Source organism: Branchiostoma belcheri, unplaced genomic scaffold (genome assembly GCF_001625305.1).
Source record: "Branchiostoma belcheri isolate BF01 breed outbred unplaced genomic scaffold, Haploidv18h27 scaffold5, whole genome shotgun sequence".
Taxonomy (NCBI): Eukaryota; Metazoa; Chordata; class Leptocardii; order Amphioxiformes; family Branchiostomatidae; genus Branchiostoma; species Branchiostoma belcheri.
Window position 1 is genome coordinate 5198948 of NW_017804131.1, and position 24884 is coordinate 5223831.

At 44.0% G+C, this 24884-nt stretch overlaps 2 protein-coding genes and 5 non-coding genes across 7 annotated transcripts; all 7 read left to right on the forward strand.

Annotated features, from left to right (window-relative positions):
- The first annotated feature begins 961 nt into the window (after positions 1-961).
- On the forward strand, positions 962-1033 carry Trnad-guc. The gene has a single exon. It is a non-coding gene; the product is annotated as a tRNA-Asp (tRNA).
- A 249-nt stretch (positions 1034-1282) lies between these two features.
- Positions 1283-1354, forward strand: Trnad-guc. The gene has a single exon. It is a non-coding gene; the product is annotated as a tRNA-Asp (tRNA).
- A 258-nt stretch (positions 1355-1612) lies between these two features.
- Trnad-guc lies at positions 1613-1684 on the forward strand. Its single transcript has one exon. It is a non-coding gene; the product is annotated as a tRNA-Asp (tRNA).
- Positions 1685-1967: 283 nt separating this feature from the next.
- On the forward strand, positions 1968-2039 carry Trnad-guc. The gene has a single exon. It is a non-coding gene; the product is annotated as a tRNA-Asp (tRNA).
- A 1094-nt stretch (positions 2040-3133) lies between these two features.
- Positions 3134-3205, forward strand: Trnad-guc. Its single transcript has one exon. It is a non-coding gene; the product is annotated as a tRNA-Asp (tRNA).
- A 1394-nt stretch (positions 3206-4599) lies between these two features.
- On the forward strand, positions 4600-19583 carry LOC109479686. The gene is made up of 12 exons (XM_019781676.1): positions 4600-4751; positions 6015-6136; positions 7903-8077; positions 8354-8442; positions 8943-9068; positions 11029-11209; positions 13472-13575; positions 14771-14911; positions 15331-15815; positions 15918-16038; positions 17111-17512; positions 19301-19583. Exons 1-12 carry the CDS (start codon positions 4600-4602, stop codon positions 19564-19566), a joined length of 2364 nt encoding a protein of 787 aa, XP_019637235.1. The 3' UTR covers positions 19567-19583.
- A 150-nt stretch (positions 19584-19733) lies between these two features.
- Positions 19734-24241, forward strand: LOC109479688. Its single transcript, XM_019781677.1, has 6 exons — positions 19734-19739; positions 20264-20600; positions 21174-21371; positions 22077-22266; positions 22905-23181; positions 24152-24241. The coding sequence occupies exons 1-6, from the start codon at positions 19734-19736 to the stop codon at positions 24239-24241; spliced, it is 1098 nt and encodes a 365-aa protein (XP_019637236.1).
- The last annotated feature ends 643 nt before the right edge of the window (positions 24242-24884 follow it).

The window sequence follows — 24884 nt, forward strand, 5'->3', positions numbered from 1 at the left end:
CCCACCCTCGGGGCATGAATGACGCTCCAACCCGGGCCTAATAGCATCCTGATCGGTTTGGAGGACAGCGCACACAGACCTCCCATTGTTAGAAGCGACATTATGCTTCCCGTGATGGAAGAGCACCTTGAGGGGGCAAATTGGCACGTTGCGGTAAAGCGAACTCGCCGGCTATCAATTTTAGCACAAATTTGTCAGCTATATGCCTCTGGCTAAGGATGAATACTAGTAGTCTACCGTAACAAAAATAAAGGAACACCGAAAAATGCAGAAAAAAAAGTTATCCAAATTATCAAATGTCAACTTTACGTATCATGTTTCATTTTATTTTTAGTGTAGTTGTCTTTTCTTAGTTCATTTTGATTGATGGTGTTTTACTAGTATTCATTTTCTAAAGACATACAGATACTAGGGAATTGCTGACATTGTTCCTGCTTCGTACAAGGTGGTGTCAAAATCATGTTTTAGAGCCATTTTATTTTGCACAAAACTATTACTTTTTAAGATTTATTAATAACAGTAATCATAACATTGTCTTTTCCCCATTCCCATAACCAGTGAGGACATTAATACAGCAGTTGTGAGTACGTGATGCTATTTTACTATTGGTCACTGACTCAGAACTTTATTGAAGCATAAAGCTAGCTTCAAACGTGCCGATACGCAGTGTCTTGAATATCATGATAAATTCTATTTCGCGTTTTGTGTCTTTTATGTGTCTTTACGGTGCTCCTGCCTGTTTTACCACTTTCCATCTTTCAAAAACCCTCATAACTTCAAAGCAATTAATATTCATCCTTACATTTTCCCCTGGGTATCTCACAAACAAAAGATAACAGTATTGTAAACTATGACGTCATGCCACGTTTACCTGACATCACCGTTGCGCAACAGGTACGAAACACGCGACAATGGGTGGTTAATTACTTACTCTTATGTTTAGACAACTTAATTATCCGAATCCGTGTTAGTATAGTGGTGAGTATCCCCGCCTGTCACGCGGGAGACCGGGGTTCGATTCCCCGACACGGAGGATATATTTTTTAGATTTATACCACTGAAATACGATTATACGTTATCCTATACATACAAAAAGGCCATTTTTACAAGCGAGTTAAAGTACATTCCCAGTAATTTTTTTATCCAGCATTCATGCCATGAATACATATAACTGCTATTGCGAATTCTGTTATGACCACTGAGGTATGACTCTGGTGAGTCGCAATATATTGAACAATCATTAGATATCGGTTGGCCATTCTCTCTGCCGCATCTCACCCAGTCCGTGTTAGTATAGTGGTGAGTATCCCCGCCTGTCACGCGGGAGACCGGGGTTCGATTCCCCGACACGGAGGAATCATATTTTTAGCTGCATTTAGATTGTAGAATATACCGACTTCTTCAAAATAAAAACACAAACTTGGTTTCTTGTTTTTCAAAAGTTACTTTTGTATCAGATTATTATAATTAAGTTGATTTTTTCCATTGTTTCATTTATTGTTATATATATCGTTAGTAATTGATCACAAATTATTGTACTGCGATCTGAAAGTTACGCAATCAATGACTAAATATATTGTCATGCTATTTCGTCCAATGTTCATCATCTGAATCCGTGTTAGTATAGTGGTGAGTATCCCCGCCTGTCACGCGGGAGACCGGGGTTCGATTCCCCGACACGGAGAGTTTTTAGCTGCATTTAGATTTATATTTATTAAGCCGTAGAGGTAGAATTGGCCTTGTTCAAACCGTTTATACCAAATACCGACTTCTTCAAAATAAAAACACAAAATTGGTTTCTTGTTTTTCAAAAGTAACTTTTAAGTCGATTCTTTCCATTCTTTTCATTATTGTTATATATATATCATTAGTAATTGATCACAAATTATTGTACTGCGATCTGAAAGTTACGCAATCAATGACTGAATGTATTGTCATGCAATTTTGTTCGCTGTATCACATCCGAATCCGTGTTAGTATAGTGGTGAGTATCCCCGCCTGTCACGCGGGAGACCGGGGTTCGATTCCCCGACACGGAGGTGATATGATTTTTATGTTATACCAGTGTATATCGACATTCATGCTGCAACACTACTGAAAATTTTTACAGAAAACTGATACTGCTAGGATCATGGTAATTATGACCTTATTTACGTAATCAATTAGGCTTGGTTATTTATCCCATTTATTTGCTACCAAAAATTTGCTGGCACCCCCTCTAACCCATTTTTTTTACCAAATGCCGACGTGGTCTCGCCAGAGGCGGGGAAGCTCGTCCTAGAACGGACACATTATTTGACCATTACTGCTCTTTACGTTGCTGCCGGGTAAAAGTTGGTATTGCATATAAATAATTAAAAGAAATATCACCCCGTAATCCATGACCAGGCGAAGTTATATTGAAATCACATTGCGTTCAGACGCAAATCGCGATGCGGGAAAACCGATTCGAAACCACCTCTAGAAGTGGTTTGGGATCGAGGCGCTTTCAATGTGATTTGGAGCGTTCAGATGGAGCCACTTGAAACCGGCTTCGGGGTAAACCACATGTAAAGCGCCTTCACTGACTTCACATGAACACGGCCTAAGTCGACGTAAGGATGCTGTTTCAATGTTGAACACCGTGATGCCATGTTGTTTAACTCTTATGGTCTCATTGATGATTTTTTATACATTAGGAACCATGCAAAAAACATTTACATAAACTCTACATATTTCATGGTAACATGAGTGTGTTCCCTATGATCCTACATTAAATCAGTTGATATCGTTCATGCTATGTTAAGCACACTTACTCTACATCTCATAAAAAATTGCCAACGACTTCTATACCACAATCCCTTTTTATGTGAATTACAAACTGCACTTAGCGGCTGCCCGCAAGAGGCCCTCCCGCGCTGCAAACCTACGACCGCACAGCTCACAACATTGGACTGTGCACGTCCGGTCCGACCTAGCGCGCGGCTGCCGACAATTACGTCCTAATTTCATCAGTTACAAACAAGCTTTCACTGCTTACATCCGTTGGGCTGAAAATTCTCACCAATAAAAACACGTTCATACAGCCGTTTAGTTGTTTGACTTGGTACTAGTATACTCGGAGTAAAACATGAACGAGACCTTATCGTTCGAATCCGTGTTAGTATAGTGGTGAGTATCCCCGCCTGTCACGCGGGAGACCGGGGTTCGATTCCCCGACACGGAGGATATAATTTTTATGGTTCCAATCCAGCGGTTACACCGGTTATCAGTGGGGAGATGCATTGCGACCCAAGCGTCCTAAAGGGTAGCTCGTGACAATCTACACAATTTATAACAACTTATTATCTCCAAGTAGATTCGGTGGGGCAAGGTGACTTTATGTTGGTCTCTTGTATCTTTTGGCTGCCCCACTGAATCTGCTTGGAGATTATGAATTTCTGGCAACGCTAAACGGTAGATTTTGGAAGGCCGGGAACCTGCCGGACTGACCAAACATTTCAGAACACCGACAACGTAACGCTTAACGCACGGTAAACTAGTGACGTGCATTCGAGCTAGTTTTCTCATTATTGGTAAAACTAGGCTAATCTTTAAGACGATCCTAGGGTGGCAAAAGACAACATCAAATTGGCCAGGCAGTAGGCGAAAAAAAATCCGGCCAGTGACGTATACGACATGCTGGCTTTTTGCGTCACTGTACGTATGTAACTCGGCTCCGGTAGCCTGGGTGTCATCCTACACAGTTACTATCCAGAACTACGATGGACTACCCAGGCCTAGGGCCTTGTCAGAGCCTGGAAGGACGTGATCTTTTTTTTTAGAACAATCGGAAATCAATGCGCGCGCGGATGTCATCCATAAAATTAAGTCGGTGTGGCCTAAGAGCGAGAGGTACTTGGGAAAATTATGAGGATTATGAAGTGACGGACAGGTACTTACCTAATGCCCATATCGTTATCAATGAAAAGAAATAAGTTCCAACAGTAGCCAACTTGGATAGCAAAGTAATTCGCGATTGTTCGTGTGGTAGCTGTGACTTACAAAACAACTTTAAGGGATGAAGTAACTCTATTCTACCTGCTTGACGAAAAGGAAATTTCTATTTGCAACAATTAAGACAAATAGTTGACATGAGAAAAAATTATTCTGTCCACCGCTGTTGCCAGGAGCTTGAGCCCAAACAAATCAACATGTAATCCGACCAGAAGCGAAGTTGAAGTTGGTGCGCTTATTCCACTTTTATAGCTCTGATCTTGCCAGGAAATAGTGTACAATGTACTAATAGGCCCATTTTCAGTCAGAGCAACGTTGGGTAATGCCCTTCGTTCAAAAGTAACGAACGTGGCAAAATAGGACTTAAGTTCACGAGTACCTTTCACAGAGGGACTCACTGGTGAGAAAATTCCTAGCAAAAACTTTCCCAACAGATTATGTACATTGTTAGCTACATTGTACGTTGTTGTCATATAAAAGGGCCTGGCACCGAACGCGCAGCCCAGACTCTCCCATACCAAGACTCAGACTCTGTCATCTCCGAGTGTGTTGCAGAGACACTCTGAGTGATACAGTCAAATTTTCCTTGGTGCCTGCCTGTTTAGAACAAGCCAGGTGTCGACCATGGGGAAGTTCCCCATGATCCTACTGCCTGTGTTCGCTATTGCCGTGGCAGGGCATACCCCGACAGAACCAGAATTTTCCGCGACCTCGTCAGAACCGGGACGCATTCTCCCAGACTGGACGATGGCACGACTTCGCTACGACGGCTGCAGGTAAGCGTAGAACTCTACTGTTGTGTCTACTGTGTGAGATTCAAGAGTTTGTTCGGATTGTCATTTTTTTGCTGAAATTACTTTGTGGGGTCGTGTGGCGGGTTGAGTACTCGACTCGGAATCAAGAGGTCCTGGGTTCGAGTCCTGATATGCCACCGATCTTGTGCCCTTGGGGAAGACACGACTTTCCTCACTTCGCCCTGGTGAAAATGAGTATTGTCTTGTCCCCTGTGTTGGTGGCGGCATTAATATAAGTTGAAAAAACTTAAGTGTGCCGTCACCACGTCTTGTGATTAGATGTTGGAATATAAAAAAAATTGACTTTTTTTCTCGCCGTGCAAGACTCCCTCCTCGGCAAATCACCCCGGGCTGTACTCCCTCCACACTACAACTCGCGTCGCTCCCCGGAAAAAAATAACGCCGCCGCCGCACAAGTCCGTGTATTGCGCAAAATAAGAATTTTTCATTTCTATTTGTGAGCACATTTGTACACACAAATACGTACATAAATTTCTCCGTCGGTATGTTCAAGAAAAATTGTAAAAAGTTACGATTTCAATAGAGTATAAAAGGAAGCCAGAAACTTAGCAAAAGCATAATTCTTTACAAGGATTGTGAAATTTTTGTATGAACGCCGGTTAGTTTTTTTTTTATTCCAACATGTAATCCCCAGACGTGGTGACGGCACACTCAAGTTTTTTTTATTTCATCTTATGTTAATGCCGCCACCAACACAGGGGACAAATACAGGACAGGACAATACTCATTTTCACCTGAGCGAAGTGAGGAAAGTCGTGTAAAGTGCCTTTCCCAAGGGCACAGGATCGGTGGCATGTCAGGACTCGAACCCGGGACCTCTAGGTTCCGAGTCGCGCGACGGTTAGTTCAGCGTCAAACATACGCTGGATACTTAATTCTGACTCATACCCCTTCACAGGAGAGCCGCAATGAACCGTGGTACCGTCTGAATGAAAATTCTTTGTATATTCCTGGATATTTAAAGCGCATTGTAGAAATGTTCACTACATTACGAATAGTTGTGCCCATTCTTGAGGTCCGCGCGGCCCGAATGTTTTGAGCGCGTTCAAAACTTCGGTAAATTGATGTCTTTTATCGTATTTCCCTGTCAACTTAAACAAACAGAAATAAGAAATCGTTTTCATTCCTTGACAAAGACTGGGTGAGTCCATTTTGTTGTGTTGGAAATTACAGTTTAAAATTGCTTCATAAACAGAAATAAGTTCCAGTTTCTCTGTTTTTCAGGATCCATGCGGAGTTTGAACCGAAGGATTTGTCTGGTAGGATGTGTGAACAGAAGGGGGAACTGACTGACATTGACAACAAGACCCAGTCGGTACTGAACTTCCAACTTGCGGGGACTGAAGGTAAGAGTCAGCTAGACTAACCACCGTCATTCCTAGTTCATGCGTCGAGCCGCAAAACAAAAGCAATGTTTATCTAGCCTCCTTCGCAGTCTTGTTGGGCGTCGGCGTTATTTTTCTCCGAGGCTCCGAGGCTCTGGTCGACTGCAGTTCAGTACACCTCCGGAGGTCGCAATGTAAAATATATATTTGTTTTCAGTTATTTTGTAGATTATACCGTGAATTTCAACATATTGGCCGTGTTTCTCTAGTGCACCCTAGTATAATTTTTACCACGTCGAAGTGTGTCACCTTGGGTGTCCCATGGGGCGAAAACTGTTCTGCCACCACAATACACAGGTGTCTACGAGCATGCTATCAGAGGGCGACGTTCGTATGTTTAATCATCATCATCATAATCATCATCATCCACTGCGTTAACGTTCTGCGTCTACAGTCGTATGGAAATAACCTGTAGCCGCATTCAGTCTTTCTTAATCTCTTTCCACCGTGTCCTCGATCTGCCTCGCGAGCTCTCTTTATAGCTCCTTGAGTTTCCCTTCACTCGTATGTTTGATAGTCACATGGAATGGTCCATGATTCATATGTCGAGGTGGATTTGGAATCGGAATTCGGGTCGGGATCCGATTTGGTACAGTTGGCGACTTTACCGGTACCGTTAAACACTCCGATTGTGGTTAGGGTTTTAGGAGTTGTATGGTTCTTGGGATTTCTTTGAGTACTAACCGATAGCAGTTTTTGGCGACGCCTCAGGGGCGGAGGCATTTTTTTTTACAATATATTACGATCAATATGTTCCACGAATGCATTCCCTATTATACGTCGTCAGAAATCAATTTATTAACAGGATGTCGCACGTGTTTCAGTAGGTTCGTTTTTTTCCCTTTCTGTCGTCTTAGACGGTCCAAGATTAAAAATGATTTTTAATATCCGTGGACGATCAATGAAAATGGAATTTTTTTCATTAAGTACCTCCAGGTCTTTTTCTCTTCCTTTATTTAATCCGTCCACGGAATTTTACTTGTATTTTTACCCAACCTTCGTCATCAAGAGGTACTAGTACAGGGGTACCAAAGAATTCACCAGAATTTTACGGAATTCATACGATCCTTACTAGAAACATACGAAGTTTACGGAATACATACTATCCATTACGCGGAAACATACGAAGTTAACGGAATACATACTATCCATTACGCGGAAACATACGATGTTTACGGAATACATACTATCCATTACGCGGAAACATACGATGTTTACGGAATACATACTATCCATTACGCGGAAACATACGGTGTTTACTATTTTGGGATCATTTGGTGACTTGCCGCAGCGATCACCGGTTCCACCGATTCCAGGCATCGCCCTGCTATTTGGTCTAAAATACAGGCTACTATGTCGTGAAAGAAGTCCCCATAAGTGCACTTTGGGGTTTAGCAGGGCAGGATAAGCCCTTAAAATTCTTTGAAACCAAGATATTCTAGGGAAAACATCGCTGTTATAGTCCTCCATCTTGAATTTGCTGCCGATGTCACATGAACGTGGTGCAAGTCATCAAATTAGTAAGGATCATATATATTCCGTAAAATTCGTATGTTTCTAGTAATTGATCGTATGTATTCCGTAAACTTCGTATGTTTCCTAGTAAGGATCGTATGAATTCCGTAAAATTCTGATAAATTCTTTGGCACCCCTGTAGTAGTAAAATCTGACGCATCACAGATACATGTTAGCAAAACTTTTGACAGGATATTTTCCGTTTGCGTTAGCGCCATCACTGCAGTCCTGTCCAGATGGCTACTCCAAGTACGACAGGAAATGCTACAAGTTCTCAACTGACAAAATGGCGTTTAAGGCAGCCAAAGATGCTTGTCAACGGGATGGCGGAATGTTAGCAACCATCGATGCCCAAGACACCAACGACCTGGTTGTGAAGGAAATGAGGTTAATAAGGTTCTCTTCTCAGTTTTAAGATATAAAGGCTACTTCAGGAATAAATCACATAAGGCCATGTTGATTTGATTATATGGATGACATCCGCGCGCACATGAATTTTTTCGTCCGTTAAAAAAAATTCAACCATACTGTAAATCGTGCAAAACAGTTGCAAAACAGTTTCTTAGCCTGGTCAACGACCCGTTAGGAGTTCAGCCGGGGTTTCTAATTCCTGCCGCACCGTACTGGTAACCAGGCTAATAGTTTTCATAATCTCCACTTCAGGGCTGGCGGAGATTCGTACTGGATTGGTCTGAATGACGTACGGGAGGAAGGGAGCTTCGTGTGGAGTGATGAGGCGAAATCTCCTGCCGGTAGGAACATGGTTTTCATGCATCTCTTTTACAGATTTACTTATAATCTGAATTCTAATATACAATATTAGAAGTGGGGTCGTGTGGCGTAGCGGCAGAGTGCGCGACTCGGAACCTAGAGGTCCCGGGCTCGAGTCCTGACATGCCACCGATCTTGTGCCTTGGGAAAGGCACTTTGCACGACTTTCCTCACTTAGCTCAGGTGTAAATGAGTATTGTCCTGTCATGTATTTGTCCCGTGTTGGTGGTGGCATTAATATAAGTTGATAAAACCTGAGTGTGCCGTCACCACGTCTGGTGATTACATGTTGGAATAAAAAAAAAGACTATCGATAGCAAGTACCGCGATGATGCGCCCGGTGTGCCAATATGGGCAAGGGTATTGGACTCACGCCGGCGAGTGCCAACTTGGAGCTAGATATGTATGAGAGACCGTGTGGCATTTGCTTGGGCTGTTGGTCATCAATTCTAATGATTGCCCCTTTTTTTTAAACTTAAAGTGTACACGAACTGGCACCCGGACCAACCTGACAACGGTGGCGGGGAGGATTGTGTAGAAATGACGAAGAACCAAGACTGGAATGACCTACCTTGTTCATCAAAGTTGAACTTCATTTGCGAAAAAGGTAATCTTCTGCCCATGATACCTCCTTTTTAATCCTCTTTGATAATGACGTTGTTAACTTCACTTTTCTACCGTTATATGGGCCCTGTCACACTTTTGCGAATAGCCATTGCGTTTGAGTTGCCTACAGACATTTCTGCCGTACGCACAATACGTAACGTTACTGTAACGCACTTGTAGCGTATAAATAACGAATTCAGCGCATAGATTGCATTTGACATCCGTATGGCGTTCAAATGCATTGCGAAGGCCAAGCGTATTCCGGACGCACTCGGCGTATTCCCACCGGATGCCTAACGCACTTCCGACGAATGCCAAGCGTCTTGTGTACGTATCCCCTGCTGCTTCCTGCTGTTTCATTCGCAGGGAGTCATTCATGGGCCGCCCTCAACTCAGATAAAATGTGTTTGTTTCCATTTCGCCCTAGCCCTGGTCAATTTCCTGTAATATCTTGTCAGGTAAATTGAATACACGTACCCAGTCTTTATACAATTTGTAACAAACATAACAGTTAGACTGTTGATAGCCTTGATGAATTGGGGATGGCAAGAAATGCCCTCCCTTAATAATTTGAAAACACCCATACTTGCAATACAGACAATTTACAATTGCGCATACACACAGATAGCATGGACACTACAGATATGTGCGAACACTACAATCTACCGACACAAAAACATGCAACTGGCACATTATTCCAAAGTACAGGCAACAAAAAGCAAATATTTATGTTAAATTTAGATATATTAATGCGATATGGATATGGAGGCGGTACAGGGGTGTTCTTTTGAGTTAAAAAGTGTCAAAATGCATTTTGTAAAACAAATTGCACCCTAGGAAAGACGTTTTCTAAAAAATCATCTACTTTTCAGCAAAACATATTAGAAAGAGCCAATCATAACATATTAAACATATTATTTTTGTCACATCTTACGTAAAATGCTCCAGGAGGTCTGTTAACCATGGGGTCTAGAGGAGCCGGTACCCCGGGTGTTGCCAAGGTGTTTGGCAATTCGCTATCTAGATTGGTACGCAACTTTTGCGCTTCTCATTAGTTACAGATACGTACAATGCGCTGTCCTGTTGCAATACGAACGGTACTAAAGCGCTGTAAGTACGCAATGCATCCGTCCATTGCACGCAGCTTATGCACAGGTGCAGTTCCAGGTGCAGATCAGCGTATGAGCCGCGTGTCCCCCACAAACACATAGCGAACTCATACCGTGCTTGACCGATGTATTGCGTATTAAAAACGCATTACCTGCGTAACAGCGTACGCAGCGTAGTTTTGGGCATGCTCAAAACTACGCTGCGTACTGAGCCGGGCGGTGCGTGTGCTGTGCGTATGCCGGCGTTCACAAAACTTACACAAAACGACTGAGATGCATATGAAGTGCGCAGTTTGCGTACGGCTGCGTATGAAAAAAATGTCCGTACGCAACTCATACGCAAGTCTATTCGCAGATGTGTGACAGGGCCCAATCCTTCATGCCTACCCATTTGCTCGCGACCCTAGATTAGGGCATGTTGATTTGATTACTGGTATTTGGATGACATCCGCGCGCGCATAAATTTTCGGCCGTTTCCAAAAAAAAGTTTTCAACCATACTGTAAATCGTACAAAACAGTTGCAAAATAAGAAAATATATACCGTAAGTTGCAAAAAAATATCGGAAAACGACACCAATGTCGTAGAATGCCAAAATCAAACGAAAAGGCGAAAATGTAAAGAAATGAATTTGAATAGTAGATTATTCGTCATTCCATACTCTGTGTCATTTGTTCAACCTTCATTACCACGTAGATTTCATGTTGAAAGCAACTTTTTTTCCGAACTTTTTTTTATTCGCACGCTCGCATCAGTTCTGTGGTTCCCAGAGGATGTCATCCATATAATCAAATCAACATGGCCTTACGATCCTACCAATTGTTATACGTTTCCTGGTATCGTTGTTCTTCAGAAAAGACTCAGTTGACGTGCCCGCCTCTGTACGGAGTGAATTCGTTTAGAGGCAAGTGTTATAGATACTCTGTGCGAAGAGTGACCTTCAACGAGGCTAAGACCATCTGCGGGACAGAAGGGGGTCGACTTGCTGTCCTCAAGGACCAAGCAACAGACGTCTTCATCAGGAAGAGAATCAGGTTGGTATACTTGTGCCTTTCAGATATGAAAATATCTGTTTAAAGTTAGAACTTTTGGTCCAACACAAAAATTCTCTCACCTAGAGCTTTCGACCAGTCACTCTGGTCTTCCTCAGTAGACTGACCCAGTGAGGATAGTCACGTGGCTTCTTTGAAGTGTGACGTCAACACTGGGTCAAAGGTATCTGGTAGACAATGTCGGCCCCCGTCGCGGTTAATTGAAGTGTGGTGGATATAAAAATATCCTCAGCTTTGTTCCATTCTGTCCTAATGAGATTGAAGACGAAAAATATTCTAATATGGATTGTCCGCTATATGATGACAAACACACAAAGCTGTTTAACCTCCTTTCCGCTTGCTCAACGGAATTTGTTACTCCGGGAAGGAGGTCAGGACCTCCGGACGGAGTGTTGTGATCGGCTGATTTTTCATGTTCGCAGTCAAAACACTGGGTTCTCTTTGTGTAATCGGCACGCAATTTTATACGCCGTCTGCGGGCATGCCCGTGTTGATGCACGAATGTGTATTTTTGCCGTTGCTGCTTTCGCGGTCAATGTAATATCGCAGACGCACCCCTACAATTACGAGGCGAATTGGAATGGTCCAGAAAAACGCGTTGTTTGGAATAGCAGTGGGGGGGGGTAAAAGTTCATGCAGATACGGGGTGGTTTTGATAAGTGGTTCCAGATGTTTTTGCCCATGGTTAAGAGATGCCAAGTTTTTTGGAAGATGTTCGCAGCCAAAACGCAATCTTCCGTACGTCGCATTTCTGTGTAATTTCGCATGTGGTGTTGCATTATGTCCGGGATGATGCACGTCTTTTTATTTTTACCGTAGCTGTTTTGATATTGGAGTAAATGGTTATTTTCGAAACATCCCCATGCCGTTGAAATGTTGTCGTCCGTTTATGTCACCGGTAGTAAGTCGCGGCGGGGCTGATGGTCAACATTAGGAAATGTTAATACCGATAACGTAATCCTATCGATTTCAAACTGGTCGGGTGTGGCGACCTAGTGGCGGCGTGTATTTAGTCACGTAGCAACTGGCCGGTCGTCCTAGCAACGACACATGGCCAATATTTTTGGGTTGTGCCGCTCCATAGTGTTAGTGGAGCAGCTCTTTGTAAACATGGACAATATTTTTGAGCAACCCATCAATGTGTTCTGCCTCGTGGTCGGATGTGGTCTGGGGCTGGTAAACCGCACATACAGTACTAGTAGATCGGGTAATTTTATGATTTGCTAGTTGTAGAGGCGTCGTGTAGTATGAGCCGGTATATGAAGAAGTAGCCTGTGTTACACAATCATGCTTTCGGCCGGATTGATGTGCAACTGTTACTAATTGCAGGGACTGCGCTAATGCCGACCAGTCGCGCTGTCCTGATACACCGCGAATGTGCGAGTGTTCCCTGTAGACAGTCCCGGGAGTCATTTTTTTCGCACATTCCAGGAGCCAAACCAAAATACGTTCATGAACCGAGTCCAAAAAACCGAAACGTGAAAATCGGATGATCGGACCTGATGTACATTTCTCTTTCTGTAGATTGTACACACAATACACACATCTTTAGATAATCTGGCCATGGCAGGTAAAAAAAAAGTAACCCTGAATCATACTAGATTAGCGTAAATGCATGTTTATGCGTTCAAAACAAGAAAAGAATTTGTTTCTCGGTATTAATCTCTTGAAACACGGCGCTGAATATTGAAGCAAAAATATTTCGGGCATCGAGCGCCCTTCCCCAAATCCCGCGTCACGTGTCGGCATTTCGCATCTCTGATTGGTTGTTGCGACTTAAGATGACTGAGCCGACGCGCGTTTAAACAATTTTTCTTTGTTCGATTTATTTTCTTCACAGAGAATTGTCGCCAATGGCTACTTCTTTTTGTTGCAATATATAATACTTCACGGAGAATTGTCGCCTATGGCTTCTTGTTACATTTCATGCTATGGATAAATTCAATTTCATTCTACAAGGTAATAACCCTTACAGTGTACAAATAGGTGAATACATCAAAGAATGCTTAGACCTAAGAACAAGCTTAGTAGTGTAAGTTCATTCACCTATAGTACGTAGGTCGATTCTGTCGTAACCATGGTTAAGGACCTTACGAACGTCGTTGTAGTTTTGTGTTGTCAATAAAGTTCTATAACTTTATTGTATAAACAAACTACTTCAGGAGGGCCAGCATCAGGAGTTATGAATAAAAGTCAGATAGGATGATGAGATAAAGCAGTGATTATTCTGTACTTTTTGCGCAGGAGTTTGCCCCACCGACGTGTTCTCAACTACTGGATCGGTCTAAGTGACGACCAGGAGGAGGGGACGTTTGTGTGGAGTGATGGAACCGAACTGACTGCATCTGGTAACTATCACTCAGCTACTAACTTTATACAGTTTCTTTACCTTAGTTGTTGTAACAATGAAGTTCACATCAAGCCATTGACGGATCAAGACGACAGGTCATTCCGACGGCTTTTACAGTGGTCGTGGGGTCGTGTGGCGCAGTCGGTAGCGCTTTCGGCTCACACCCCAGAGGTCGCGGGTTCGCGAGGTCGCCCATGTCACCGATCTTGTGCCCTTGGGAAAGGCACTTTTCACGACTTTCTTCACTTCACTCAGGTGAAAATGAGTACCTAGCTTCGGTAAATGGAGGTCCCGTGTTTGGGAGAGCCCCATGCACGTTAAAGAACCCACTGCACTTATCGAAAAGAGTAGGGGACGTTCCCGGTGTGAGTGGTTCAAACCTTACAGTCTGGTCTTACGCAGCTTGTACAAAACTGGTGTGTTACGCCTAAAGGCGGTTTACCGGTTATGCGAAACAACCAAACAAACAAACAAACAAACAAACAGTACCTGATATGTATCTACTCGTAGATTCGCATTGATTTCTGTCGCTTCATAATGTCGCAAACACTTATCAATCGGTGGCAATTTCACCTCCCAAAGTCATTTGGACCCTAACAGAAATCAGAAAGATTTCGCCTTCCCTTTTGCCAGATGTAAGTCCAAAGACAATGGCGAGGAGGATGTAATGGCCAAAGAACCTTCTCAAGTATATAACATCACTTTGTTATTCTGCATATGTGTTAGTACAATTTGCTAACTGGGATCATCTATCATAAGTATAGGTTTATTGCAAATTCTTTCCCGGTGGCTAACTTCAAGTATTATGGCAATGACGGAGACAGACAATGAATAACAGTGTCTTGTGTTACTACGAGTACTAGTCTAAATGCTGACTGTAAATTTCACTTATTGTGTTTGACTGGGTTCTTTTTCTGTAGTAGAAGTCGAAATACAGCCTCTACCAGGCTTGGGGAGACGGCTGGAAAGAGTACAGAAATCGTTGGCATGCTTATCTCTCTATTTGGCCGATTTCTACTCTTTCCAGCCGCCTCCCCAAGCCTGGTAGAGGCTAGTCGAAATATCCCCATCAATGTATGAAACATTTACACCTGGCATGACTTGGTATTGTTCACAGGAATGCTCAGTAGGATGATACTATGAAATTCAGACACAACATAGAGTATTTACAAGTCAACCTCTATCCAATGCAGGTTACACGCACTGGAGCCAAGGCAAGCCCGACAACGCTGAAGTTGAACGCGGCGAAGACTGTGTGGAGATCCGTCAGGACATGAACTACACCTGGAATGATGTGGACTGTGGGGAGAAACGACGCTTTGTCTGTGAAAAAGGTACCACAAATTAGGACAGTGTTTCTAAAGAATGGTACAAAAGAAGAACACATGTATGAATTCACTGACTCAATCATGATCCACAGGCACTAACCTCTGCACATGCAGAACGCCCTGCACCTGCATTCAGACAGGCAGTTCACAGGATTATGGTCATAAGATAGACAGGCATGCAACCCTCCTCTGTTTCTCTTAGATAGCAGATGTCAAACATTTTTACTTCCACCTGAAGTCAGATACTAGTATGTTATGAAGAGCTTGTTCCTCGCAGCTAAGAAGATCTCCACTCTTGCATTCATTTGTGCTTTAAGCTACTGCAGAAAGATCATAAGAGGTTACCGAACAAATGGTATATTAAAAAACTCTGGCGCTTTATTCACCGTGATCTTATATAGATGCAATTTTATTCAAACTTGTAGGCCACGAACAACTTCACACCACGCCCGGGCCGCACGACTGCGCGTGGCTGGATCAGGAGCTGCAGAAACAGACCCAGGACATCGCAGAGCTCACAGCTCAACTTCAACAGAAGGAGGAGGAGATCAAATACCTTTCTACTGAACTTCAACTGAGGGAGGAGGATATCCAACACCTTTCTACTGCACTTCAACTGGGGGAGGAGGGTATCCAAGACCTTTCTACTCGACTTCAACAGAAGGAGGGGGAGATCCAAGACCTTTCTACTCGACTTCAACAGAAGGAGGAGGAGATCCAAGACCTTTCTACTCGACTTCAACAGAAGGAGGAGGAGATCCAAGACCTTTCTACTGGACTTCAACAGAAGGAGGGGGAGATCCAAGACCTTTCTACTGGACTTGAACAGAAGGAGGAGGAGATCCAAGACCTTTCTACTGGACTTCAACAGAAGGAGGAGGAGATTCAACAGAAGGAGAGAGAGATCCAAGTCCTTTCTATTACACTTGAACATATGGAGAGGGATATGGAAAACCGTTTTACTGAATTTGTACATACGAAGATCCAACACTTTACTACTTTACTTCGACAGCAGGAGGAGGAGATCCAAGACCTTTCTACTCGACTTCAACAGAAGGAGGAGGAGGTCCAAGCCCTTACAACTCAACTTCAACAGCCTTCACCAGGTGTCGAGGCAGTGACGCCATCAGAAGGTAATGAAAAAGTTGCTATTTAGAAAACGAAGATGCCCACCTAGTCTATCAAAATGCAATCTGTCTTTCCTTGACAAGTCAGCACTTCAGAGCTGGTTTCCTATATTGCAAGAAGCCATGAAAAGTGTTTCTACATTTATATTTCTAGCGATGTGGGAAATACCCATTAAAAGACCTATAAAGTGTGACGGGTATGTTGTAGAAATGTGTGCGGCTTTTAGAAGGGTAAGATGCAAGCTGAGACCGTAAGCTGAAAGATGTTAGCTAGAGTTTGGTGTTGGTGATCTCCACAGATTTTGACAAGGAATTGATGCAAGAGGACCTGCATGCCCCTTTCCGTTTAAGCGTTATCGGTGTATTTACCTCCATGAAAAGTGGAGGTATTGTTTTTGGTGTTTGTTTGTGTGTGTGTGTGTGTGTGTGTGTGTGTGTACGTGTGTGTGTGTGGTTGTCTGTCTGTCTATGTGTGTGTTTGTGTTTCCGGACATTTGCGGCCAGCTCATAACTTTTGAACCTTTGGATGGATTGTCAAGATATTTAGTATGTGGGTAGGTGTTGGGTAGGCAAGATCGAATTTGGGCCTCTTGGTGGCTGACCTTGGTACTGCAGCAGAACTTTCAGTTTTTGTATCGGCTCATAAGATAGACAGGCATGCAACCCTCCTCTGTTTCTCTTAGATACATGTAGCAGATGTCAAACATTTTTACTTCGACCTGAAGTCAGATACTAGTATGTTATTAAGAGTTTGTTCCTCTCAGAAGATCCACTCTTAAATCCATTTGTGCTTTAAGCTACTGGAAGAATATCATAAGAGGTTACCTAACAAATGGAGCCTCCTTCGCAGACTTGTTGTGCGGCGGCATTATTTTTTTGGAGACGCGGCGACGCGAGTTTTGCCGCGGAGGGACGATTTTGCGCCAAGGGAGGTTTTGCCATGGAGAGAAGGTTCTTCGCTTGTTGGAGCGGGAAACCTTCTCTCCGTGGCAAAGATTATTGACTGCAACGGTAACTAGTAACTGCGACGGCGATAGTCATAGTAATCTTATAGATGCAATTTTATTCAAACTTGTAGGCCACGAACAACTTCACACCACGCCCGGGCCGCACGGCTGTGCGTGGCTGGACCAGGAGCTACAGGAGAAAGATAGAGAGCTTCAGGAACAGACACAGGACATCGCAGAGCTCACAGCCCGACTTCAACAGAGGGAATGGCTTATTAGACGGTTGCGGGGGGAGATCAAAGAGCTTTCAACTCGACTCGAAGAGAAGGAAGTGGAGATCCAACACCTTTATACTGAGCTTATACCCGTGATGGAGGGGGAGATCAGAGAGCTTTCAGCTCGACTCCAACAGAAGGAGGGGGAGATCCAAGACCTTTCTACTCGACTTCAACAGAAGGAGGAGGCGGTCCAAGCCCTTACAACTCAACCTCAACAGCCTTCACCAGGTGTCGAGGCAGTGACGCCATCAGAAGGTAACGAAAAAGTTGCGATTTAGAAAACGAAGAAAGCCTATGCCTACCAAAAGCCTATCAAAATGTAATTCAACACAATCTGTCTTTCCTTGACAAGTCAGTACTTCAGAGCTGGTTTCCTATATTGCAAGTGTTTCTACATTTATATTTCTAGCGATGTGGGAAATACCCATTAAAAGACCTAAAGTGTGACGGGTATGTTGTAGGCATGTGTGCGGCTTTTAGAAGGGTAAGATGCAAGCTGAGACCGTAAGCTGAAAGATGTTAGCTAGAGTTTAGTGTTGGTGATCTCCACAGATTTTGACAAGGAATTGATGCAAGAGGACCTGCATGCCCCTTTCCGTTTAAGCGTTATCGGTGTATTTACCTCCATGAAAAGTGGAGGTATTGTTTTTGGTGTTTGTTTGTGTGTGTGTGTGTGTGTGTGTACGTGTGTGTGTGTGGCTGTCTGTCTGTCTATGTGTGTGTTTGTTTGTTTGTGTTTCCGGACATTTGCGGCCAGCTCATAACTTTTGAACCTTTGGATGGATTGTCAAGATATTTAGTATGTGGGTAGGTGTTGGGTAGGCAAGATCGATTTTGGGCCTCCAGGTGGCTGACCTTGGTACTGCAGCAGAACTTTCAGTTTTTGTATCGGCTCATAAGATAGACAGGCATGCAACCTCCTCTGTTTCTCTTAGATACATGTAGCAGATGTCAAACATTTTTACTTCGACCTGAAGTCAGATACTAGTATGTTACGAAGAGCTTGTTCCTCTCAGAAGATCCACTCTTAAATTCATGTGCTTTAAACTACTGGAAGAACATCATAAGAGGTTACCTAACAAATGGAGCCTCCTTCGCAGACTTGTTGTGCGGCGGCATTATTTTTTCTGTGAGCGATCCGAGTTTTGCCGCGGAGGGACGATATTGCCGCCGAGGGAGATTTTGCCATGGAGAGAAGGTTTCCCGCTTGTTGGAGTGGGAAACCTTATCTCCGTGGGAAAAATTATTGACTGCAACGGTAACTAGTAACTGCGACGGCGATAGTCATAGTAATCTTATAGATGCAATTTTATTTAAACTTGTAGGCCACGAACAACTTCACACCACGCCCGGGCCGCACGACTGCGCGTGGCTGGACCAGGAGCTTCAGAAACAGACCCAGGACATCGCAGAGCTCACAGCTCAACTTCAACAGAGGGAAGGGGAGATCCAAGACCGTTTTGTTCGGCTTATTATACGGTTGCAGGAGGATTTCAGAGAGCAATCAAGTGTACTCCAAGATAAGGAAGTGGAGATCCAACACCTTTATACTGAGCTTATACCCGTGATGGAGGGGGAGATCAGAGAGCTTTCAGCTCGACTTCAACAGAAGGAGGAGGAGATCCAAGCCCTTACAACTCGACCTCAACAGCCTTCACCAGATGTCGAGGCAGTGACGCCATCAGAAGGTAACGAAAAAGTTGAGATTTAGAAAGCGAAGAAAGCTTATGCCTACCTAGTCTATCAAAATGTAATTCAACACAATCTGTCTTTCCTTGACAAGTCAGTACTTCAGAGCTGGTTTCCTAAATTGCAAGAAGCCATGAAAAGTGTTTCCACATTTATATTTCTAGCGATGTGGGAAATACCCGTTAAAAGCCCTAAAGTGTGACGGGTATATGTTGTAGGCATGTGTGCGGCTTTTAGAATGCTGGGTAAGATGTAGGATTAACGTGTTTTCCCATTCCAATTATGCAGCACTTGAAATTCCACACAGCGTTTGTTTGCCAATACCTCCGTCTTAACTTTGATATGATCATTCAGAAAACTGCCAGTTGGAGAATGGGGCATCCTACCGAGGAAACGTCGCTGTGACTAAAACAGGGAGGACGTGTCAACGCTGGGACAGTCAGACACCTCATCAACACGACAGGACGCCCGCTAACTTCCCGTCATCCGGACTGGAGGAGAACTACTGCCGGAATCCTGACGGCGAACCCGGAGTTTGGTGCTACACCGGGGATCCCGGCAAGAGATTTGAGCTGTGTGCCGTGCCAACCTGTGACCGTAAGCTGAGAGATGTTAGCTAGAGTTTAGTGTTGGTGATCTCCACAGATTTTGACAAGGAATTGATGCAAGAGGACCTGCATGCCCTTTTCCGTATAAGCGTTATGTGCTGTTTTCATTCACCGTTATTCCTAGCCGGCCCACCCTAATTCAACGTTCAGCGTTATCGGTATATTTACCTCCACGAAAAATGGAGGTATTGTTTTTGGCGTGTCTCTGTGTGTGTGTGTGTGTGTGTGTCTGTCTGTCTATGTGTTTGTGTTTCCTGACATTTGCGGCTAGCATAAACCTTTGGATGGATTGTAATTATATTTAGTATGTGGGTAGGTGTTGGGTAGGCAAGGTCGATTTTGGGCCTCCTGGTGGCTGACCTTGGTACTGCAGCAGAACTTCTAGTTTTTGTATCGGCTCATGTTTATGTCTATCCACACACACACACACAGAATCACACTCAAACACACACACAAACTCACACACATTCACACATACACACTCAAACACACACTCACTCACACACACACACGCACACACACACACTCACACACACACACTCACTCACTCACACACACGCACACACGCACACACACACAGAGAGAGAGAGAGAGAGAGAGAGAGACAGACAGAGAGACAGACAGACATTGTTCATAGAGGTAAATGTAAAACTTCACGGAGAATTGTCGCCAACGGACACTTGTTTTAGCTTGTATTTTGTATTATCAGTTTCTCATCCACATTACCCCGTCTTTGACAGGAAGCGAAAGCCGGGAGTACACTACCCTGGGCTGCTGGAGGGACACATCTGAGCGCGCCATTCCGACCCTCGAGGGCACAGATCCGCTACTGGATGGCGGCCACTATTACGAACGTACCCGCGCCATTGAGAAGTGTTACCAGGTAGCACGTTCTCGTGGGTTTACCGTGTTTGCTGTACAGAATGGCGGGCAGTGTTTCGGGTCTGCTAACGGCCACAACACCTACAACAAGTACGGGCCTACCACAGCCTGCGCTGCGGACGGCGAAGGCGGGCCTTGGGCAAACCAAGTCTACAAGATTAAAGGTCAGACTCCATTAAATAGTATAGAAGGGATATCTAATTTAAATAAATTTGTTTATATTCCCGTGTCAGCTTGATGGACATGCGTTTTCTACAAGAGGATTTTCATTTGTGTCCTGGACTTATTACCTGGACTCCCCGGAGCGACCAGGTGTTGGCGAGTATTATTGATTACAGTGCATGTGAAAATCCTGTATGCGTTTTTACACTCACTTCAGAGCAATCTTTTATGTTGTATATATGTAGCATTACGGGTAACATTGCCGTTAATGTGACGCCTGATATTGTCAGTAGCCATTGTCAACCGCATACTTCCCGAAGGTTTGGAATCCCAGACTTGTTGCATGTTTGAAGTGTTCCACGGGTGTCACCGATCTCTCAAATCAAGTTCTGTAAAGTTCCTTTCCCAGGGGCGCAAGATCGGTTTCATGGCAGGATTTGAACCCGAGACTCTTCAAATCTTTTTAACTGGTTCTGAGTCAAACACGACGCGCCACACGACCCCACTAAAAATACTTCCCATTGAAAGTTTATCATAAATGTTTGATCATGTGTTTTTGATTTGCATCACTACAGAAAATTCGCCCGAAGAGTGCCTGATGGACCCGTCGAAGTGGCGCGAAGACTTTCGTTGCGGTCAGGGTTACCCTGCAGAGAATGGTCACCCCGCTGAATGTGACCCTGATGGGGGACGGCCATGCTGCTCCTCGGCAAACTGGTGCGGCAGCACGGCAGACCACTGTGACTGCCCGGGCTGTGTCGACTACAGGACAGGTCTGTACTGCACACACACACACGCACACACACACACACACACACACACACACACACACACACACACACACACACACACACACACACGTACACACACACAGAAACACACACACAGACAGAAACACGCACGCACACGCACGCATGGGCACACACGCACGCACGCACGCACACGACACACATATACGCACGCACGCACGCACGCACGCACACACACACACACACACACACACACACACTCAATCACACACACACACACGCACGCACACACACTCATTTCAGAATTCCTTTTTTCTACAAACAGCAAGCTGGGCAACAGCCGTCGACATCACACTTGACTTGTGTGAACTTTAGTATGCTAGAGTATGCATCCAGGTTGTATTTCTCGTGTGTTCTATCAGAAAAGCTAAAAGACGAGAAAATATTTCTCTCAAGCAACTCACTCTTTACAGGGTCAGACACACAGTTTTAGCAAGAACCGGCTCCGTACTAAAACAATAATTTCAAACCCCCTCTTTGCATAGACCAAACATAATTTTGAAATACTACATTCCTCAATTGAAAACTTTTATGGTGCATTTTCTGTTAGTTAGAACTTTGCATTTTTACCTATTACATGTCGGACAAATCCGCCAGACGGGTCACACTCATCACGCCCAAACCGAAAGCATACCCTTCTGACAAAGGCAATAAACATGTTTCTTGCAGCGGATAACATCGCTGAAGGGAAGCCGGCGTTCCAAACCTCGGTGGTGTGGGGTAAGGTTGCCGGCCTGGCTGTGGACGGGAACACCAACGGGGACTATTACCAAAACTCCTGTCAGCACAATTTCAATGATCCGGGAGAAACCAACCCGATGTGGTGGGTGGATCTCGGACAATCCTTTACGATTGACAGGTACGTGTAAGCAAGGATGAAGAAACCTCCTTGACCTTGGTGTAAGTCATCGTGTTTTCGAAATGAAACATAACCCTCTACTTTACAAGCTTCAAATTGTGACTTTAAATTTTGAAAAATTCGTTTTTCTTATGCGCTTTGATCATGCTTTATAAAACAAACCCATTTCAAACTTCAAATTCTTAACATCACAAAGAGTCGAAAGGAAGCTTTAAGCCGAACCTCTGTATTAGAGCCAATGTTGTTAGATCAGTATCGAAAGTCCTGTTTGTACTTTATACCTTTGCATCTGTTGAGCTGTACTTTAGCCCGACAGGGCATGAATGTGCAATAAAGGTTATTGAAAAATACTAAAAAATCATACCCTCTAAACAGGGATCACTGTCAGAAGTACGTACAAAAGCAATTTCCAGGTGCCCCAGAGGTAGTCTCGAAGCACTTTCTTTGCTTTTGGTGAGCACTAACACGGTAGCCTGAGTGTCAATCTTGTTAGCTTTCGTTCGCTCCCCAAGATCCGCTAGCGGACGAAACCTAACAAGGCTGACACTCAGGCTACTAACACGGACGAATTGGGGTGTGCATCGATGTAGCTTGTGATGTGTACATATAGCTCTTGTATATTTCAATACTGTCAACAGGGTGGTCATCTTCAACCGCCAGGACTGCTGTCCAGAACGAATAAACCCCTTCAACGTCCACATCGGGGATTCCGACCAGGTCAGCGAGAACCCCAAGTGTGGAGGTGACCACCACATCGCCGAGAACCAGCCGTCCATTTCCGTCTCATGTCAGGGGATGTCCGGGCGGTACGTCGGGGTCCGTCTGCCAGGATACTACCGAACTCTTACTCTGTGCGAGGTCCAAGTGTTTGCAGGTAGACCTTTACAATATAGTCATCTATGTTCGCCTGGCCCGGTAGTTATGGCTCCCACCGTTGAGTCCTTCCGGGCCAGGCTGGAGGCCGACCGCCTTAAACCAAGGCCTCCCCCCCCCCTAAAGTCGCCCCATCAGGGGCTATATGGGGGTGTAGCCGGGGCTCACATAACATCTTTGAGCCCCGGCAAAGATGAAGATACTAATAGACTGCTGGACGTATACCAACCAGTAAGTATCTAATACCAGCCCTAAACATAACACATCCATTCGTTTTGGCAGCTCCTGCCACCACTAAAGTTTTACACATTTTTCAACGAATTGCAGCCCACTCTCCGGAACATTTGACACCGTGACAAACATATTTTCTTCAAGTGTATACGTTTACATACCTGTCCTCTATCACAAATTGACAGTATCTGACAGTTACGCTATTTGAAGCGTCCATAAAAGGAACCAGCAAGTTATTACTAGCCTCTACCATGCTTGGGGAGGCGGCTGGAAAGAGTAGCCAAATAGAGAGATACGCATGCCAAGGGAGTTTGTCCGTTGAGAGTAATCTCCAAGCAGATCGATCCCTCTCGGTGGCAAAAAGACAGTATCAAATTGGCCAGGCAGTATCCATTAGCCAGAGAAGCTCCATTAGCCACCGACGGGTGGGGATCAGGACAAAAAAAACGGCCATATATAAAAAGGTAACGATCATTCCCCACAACCTCTGCTTGGAGAGTACTTCACACAGCCGATCGTGTAAAAGTGTAATTTAGCTACTTGGCACCTATAAGATAGCGATTAGTGGACTTCAAAGAAATGGCGACTCCGCACAGGCTTGGGGTGCGGCGAAATGTTCTCTTAACGGACAAACTCCCTTGGCATGCTTATCTCTCTATTTTGTCCGATTTCTACTCTTTCCAAGCCTGGTAGAGGCTAAGTTATTACTGGTATTCTTTTTTCGGACGATTGTCAGGTAGCTAACTAACTAACCGACATGTCTGCCTGTCCTTCCTGATAGGAGCAGCTCCTGAGTGAGGGGATCTCGAAACTCCGCCAGCGTCGCTCCATGAGGAAACTTAGCCATCATCCGACCCCTGCAGTAAGATAAAAGTGATCATCTGGCAAGAATGATTGATCTCTTATTTGTTTGTTTGTTTGTTTATTTGCACAACAGCAATAAAAATTATACATAATGCACTAAGAATAAATAAAACAGGTGCAGGAGGAGGGAAAAAGCTTATTTAGCTTATGCTAAGCCCTCCTCCTCTATACTAACCAAAACTAAACATAATTGAATTGAAATAATACATACATACATAATGAATTGTTATCAAAATAATTCAAACATGGGCAAAATGATCTCTATAGCTAGATCTGGAATTAATGGATTATCGATTTTATGGATTGTTATAACCAGTTTAAAAGGCTTTTAGTATTCTTACACAGTGTGTTATGCACCATGGTTTCCCACGGTTTTTAAATGTCTTTTATGCATCACTTTTTATTGTGCACAATCACAAGGCACATTAAGTCGTGACGATGATAAGGTACCGTATATATCGTATCATAAAGAAGTACACAAATGATGTCACCAGTGCACTATTGTTTGACTTTGTCATCTACATCTGTAATAATTCTAAGGCCATGTTGATTTGATTATATGGATGACATCCTCCGGGAGCCCCAAAACTGATGCGCGCGTGCGAATAAAAAAAAGTTTTAGTCAAAAAAAAAGTTAAACTTTTCTATTA